The sequence below is a fragment of the Octopus bimaculoides genome, chromosome 1 (assembly GCF_001194135.2).
Source record: "Octopus bimaculoides isolate UCB-OBI-ISO-001 chromosome 1, ASM119413v2, whole genome shotgun sequence".
Classification (NCBI taxonomy): domain Eukaryota; kingdom Metazoa; phylum Mollusca; class Cephalopoda; order Octopoda; family Octopodidae; genus Octopus; species Octopus bimaculoides.
Genome location: NC_068981.1, coordinates 160,100,257 through 160,105,004, shown reverse-complemented (window position 1 = coordinate 160,105,004; position 4,748 = coordinate 160,100,257). Strand labels below are relative to the sequence as shown.

The 4,748-nt window shown below is 37.8% G+C and overlaps 1 protein-coding gene across 1 annotated transcript in view; it reads right to left on the bottom strand.

The window, feature by feature from the left end:
• Positions 1–261: 261 nt before the first annotated feature.
• LOC106884402 (sterol regulatory element-binding protein cleavage-activating protein) overlaps positions 262–4,748 on the bottom strand; it is a 47,434-nt gene continuing 42,947 nt past the window's right edge. The window contains exons 21-24 of the mRNA XM_052970949.1: positions 3,763–3,843; positions 3,069–3,281; positions 1,099–1,164; positions 262–692 (exon numbers count right to left, since the gene is read on the bottom strand). Coding sequence (XP_052826909.1) covers positions 513–692; positions 1,099–1,164; positions 3,069–3,281; positions 3,763–3,843 — 540 coding nt within the window. The 3' untranslated portion in view covers positions 262–512. The remainder of the gene's footprint in view (positions 693–1,098; positions 1,165–3,068; positions 3,282–3,762; positions 3,844–4,748) is intronic.

The window sequence follows — 4,748 nt, the reverse complement described above, 5'->3', positions numbered from 1 at the left end:
TGGTCAGCCCGGGGCTATAGTAGAAGACACTTGCCCAAGGTGCCACGCAGTGGGACGGAACCCAGAACCAAGTAGTTCGTAAGCAAGCTACTTACCTTACCACACAGCCACTCCTGGTGTTTACCAGTGTATCAATAATATGTATAGTACATCAGCAATGACTTGCTTCAATTTACAAAAATATAAACAAATTCAACAAGAATAATTGACAGAATATAACAATAAAAATAAATTACAAGAAATTACAAAATTTTGAAACAATTTAATTTTTTAAATCTTTATTGATTTTTTTTTCTTTAAATAGTCACTATAGTGAGAAATATTTGACAAAAAAATAGAAAATTATTTTTATTTTATCTTCAAAAAATTTAAAGCATTTTAATGTCTTGTAAAAAAATGAATGAGCCAACAAATGTTTTGATACATGATAAAATGATAACCGACAATTTTCTGTCTGTAATTTGTTGCTAGGCAAAAAGTCACTCTGTTTCCAAAATTAAGTTAGACAGTGATCAGTCATTTTTTTCAAGAATTGTAGGAAAGTTGATAACACGAAGTTCATTGCCATAATCACATACAACACTGTGGTCAATGACTTGGACAAAACGAATAAAAGCTGCTTGATCAGTATGGCTGACTTTTATTTGCTTTTTCAGCTGACCTTGAAAAATGTCCCATAAATACAAAACACCCTACAAGAAGAAATAACAAAGATAGATTGACATGGCAAATATAAAAATAAAGCAATTTAATTTTTGCAGTTAGAAAAGTTTGTATTTAGTGAAGTTAATGTTTAATTTGTTGTTTAATCATTTAAAACAGGAAGAGGAGAAAAAATAACACCACCATTCTCTTTGGTCAAAACTAAAAATATCACAATCTTTACTTATGTTAAAATTATCTCTAGTGATCTCTCCTAGACTAACTCAATAATTCTTCTACATTTTGAAAGGAGTTCAATGAGGCAATGTACTCCACCCTTTCTCCATGGACTGGTAAAAAAAAAAAAGATTTAAATAAAGACCTTTCACTATAAACCTGAAGTACAAGGAACTGATATCAATCACTAGACAATCCCAGTAGCTTAAAAATACTTACCTGTCCTCCAAGCAGTAGAAGTTTATCAGTGAGTAATGCCATTTGTTGACTATATAAACCAGGCTCCTGCAAATAATTAACATTATTTTGTGAGATATCACTTATGTGCTCTCTCTCTCTCTCCCCTACTATTATTTCTCATCCATTATTTTTATCTTGTTTGAGACTAATCTCAAAACAGTTAATCTGGTACTGTCTTGTCATATAAAACTAGTTTCATGCATGTTATATTTGGTAGTAAAACCCCTATTCCAGAATATGCATCCACATTAGCATAAATAAACATTAGTGTTAATAATGGTGACAGACCTAGCAAACTGAAAATTATGTAAATACACACTGACACACACACATTTATGTGTACAAACAGGAGAAAAATAATTCAATCATCATCATCGTCATCGTTTAACGTCCGCTTTCCATGCTTGCATGGGTTAGACGGTTTGACTGACGACTGGCGAACCAGAAGGCTGCACCAGGCTCCAATCTGATTTGGCTGAGTTTCTACAGCTGGATGCCATTCCTAACGCCAACCACTCCGAGAGTGTAGTGGGTACTTTTACGTGCCACTGGCACAAGGGCCAGTCAGGCGGTACTGGCAACGGCCACGCTCAAAATGGTGTTTTTTACGTGCCACCTGCACAGGGGCCAGTCCAGTGGTACTGGCAGTGACCTCACTCGAATTTTTTTTCATGTGCCACCGGCCCAAGTGCCAGTAAGGCGACGTTGGTAACAATCACGCTCAAATGGTGCTATTTACATGCCACTGGCATGGAAGCCAGACAACTGCTCTAGCAACGATCACGCTCAGACGGTGCTCTTAGCGCTCCATTGGTTAAAAAAAATATAATTCCAAATATCCATTACTACACAAGTTTTTAGCATTTGTGTGTCTGTTGTGACAATAGAACGAATCATCAGCTTCTTATGAGTGGATATACTTTACTACATATATTGCTCAATAAAGAGAATGAATGAGAGAAAGAAAGTCTGCCAAATGTTGACCTAACAGAGGGACCAGTTATCCAAACTGACAGTACCTTGGTAGATAAAGCAATTAAGGGTATGAAGACAGGAAAAGCCCTCCCGGCCCATCAGTATTCACTGCAGAGATGCTCAAAATATCTGGTGGTATCGGCTATAGCCTAGTCACCCGTATAGTTAACCAGGTGATACATGAAGGAGTCATACCCAATGATGACTGGTGTAGCAGCACCATAGTCAGCTGCTACAAAGGTAAAGTCGACGCTTTAGATACAAATAATTACAGAGGTATCAAGTTGTTGGATCAGGTAATGAAGGTCATGGAGAGGGTCATAGCCCAACTAATTAGGGAGAGAGTCAGTCTAGATGAGATGCAGTTTGGGTTTGTGCTGGGGAAAAGCACTACTGATGCTATATTTCTGGTAAGACAGCTGCAAGAGAAATACCTAGCCCAAGATAAACCTCTGTACCTGGCTTTCATTGACATGGAGAAAGCCTTTGACAGGGTCCCCCTATCCGTTATTGGGTGGATGATGATGATGATGGATACTTCAATGTAGTGTTTCTCAACCCTTTTACCCTTGTGTAACACTTAAAATAAATTACATGTTTCAAGGAACCCCTGCACAAAAAAAATTATATACCATATCTTTCTCATTTTTTGCATCATAGCTTATGTGGTAAATATCATATATATATATATATATATATATATATATATATCCCCAATGGTTGTTGTATTTTTTTGATAACATGATAAGTTAGACAGGATGATGTCAATATTACAATAACCAATAATATGTTGTGCATGTATAGTAATATTACGATCATGAAATTAGCATTAGCTTATCTCACTCTTTCTCGCGGAACCCCTACAAAGCTTTTGTGGAACCCTAGGGTTGTGGGAAACTCTGGGTGAGAAATACTGCTTCAGTGTATCAATGATGAAAATTTGTTTAAAATGTTAAATGGCTTATATTACCTACCAGTTGTAAGTTATACAAGAGTTGACCTCTAATGCGGTCCCATACACAGAGATGGTAATCCTGATCTTGGCTGATCACATACTGAAGGGAACATGTCAAAGCAGTGATAGGTTGTTCATAAGAACACAGTTTATGGATACAGAAACCAGTCAGCAAGTCCCATAACCGAACCGTACCATCAGTGGAAGCACTTGCAGCAGAAAATGGAGGTCCCTGGATAAACGAAAAATTTAAAAAATTCAAAATTTTGAAGTTTGTATACCAAATCAAGCTTAATTGTGAATAAAGTTTAAAGAGTGACAAAAATTAGTAAATGTTGCATTTTGGTAAAATTGGAAAACATCAGAATTGCTAGTGGTGATAAAGATGATAAATAATACTTCCTACTCACAATAAAAATAATCCTTTCTATTATAGACACAAGACCTGAAATTTTGGTAGTAGGGCTAGTTGATTATATTGGCCCCAGTACACAACAGGTACTTATTTCAGTGACCCCAAAAGGATGAAGGGCAAAGTCAACCTTGGCAGAATTTGAACTTAGAAGATAAAGACAGACAAGATGCCACTAAGAATGTTGTCTGGTGAGGTAATGATTTTGCCAGCTTACCACCTTAATGTGAAAATATATTTATAGATTATTGGAACTATGTCAGTTACAGAATAGAAATGATAAGAAACATATTTCACTTACCCTATCTAAGTAAAGAGCTGTAATACTACCATGATGACCATATAATGTATACATACATATGCAGTCCTCTAGACAGAATACCTACAATAAAAACAATAATACGTTTATTACTACTGCTCTTGAAATCACTGTCAGACAGTCTTTCACTGAAATTTAATAGACAGAATATCCAACTACAATAACAATGTATTTTACACTTTTAACGTCTGTTTTCCATGATGACATGGGTTGAACGGTTTGACTGAGGTCTGGAGAGCCAGCGACTGCAACAAGCTCCAATCTGATCTAGCAATGTTTCTACAGCTGGATGCCTTTCCTATTGCCAACCACTCCGAGAGTGTAGTGGGTGCTCTTTACATGCCACCAACACAGGAGCCAGTCAGGCAGGCCTGGTATCGATCACGTTCAGATAGTGCTTTTTATGTGCCACTGGCATGGAGTACTGGCATCGGCCACGTTTGGATGGTGCTTTTTACGCATCACTGACATGGGGACCAGTCAGGCGGTCCTGGCATCAACCATATTCAGATGGTGCTATTTACATGCCACCAGCACTGGAGCCAGTCATGGGGTACTGGACCCAGCTACAGTATTGGTTTTACTTGACTCAACAGGTCTTCTCAAGCATATCATGTCACTTGACGCATCAGGGGTACTGGGCTGGACATGCATAGCTGCGATCTCACTTTAGTTGCCAGGTCTTCTCAATCACAGCATATCTCCAAGGATCTCAGTTTCCATCCCATGTCTTTCTGGGTTTACCTCTTCCACAGGTTCCTTCCACAGTTAGGGATCAGCACTTCCTCACACAGCTGTCCTCATCCATACGTAGCACACGACCATACCAGCGCAGTCATCTCTCTTGCACACTACAATTGATAGTTCTTATGCCCAACTTTTCTTTCAGAGAGCTTACACTCTGTCATGTATGTACACTGACATTACACATCCAGTGGATCATATTAGTTTCATTTCTTTCAAGCCTA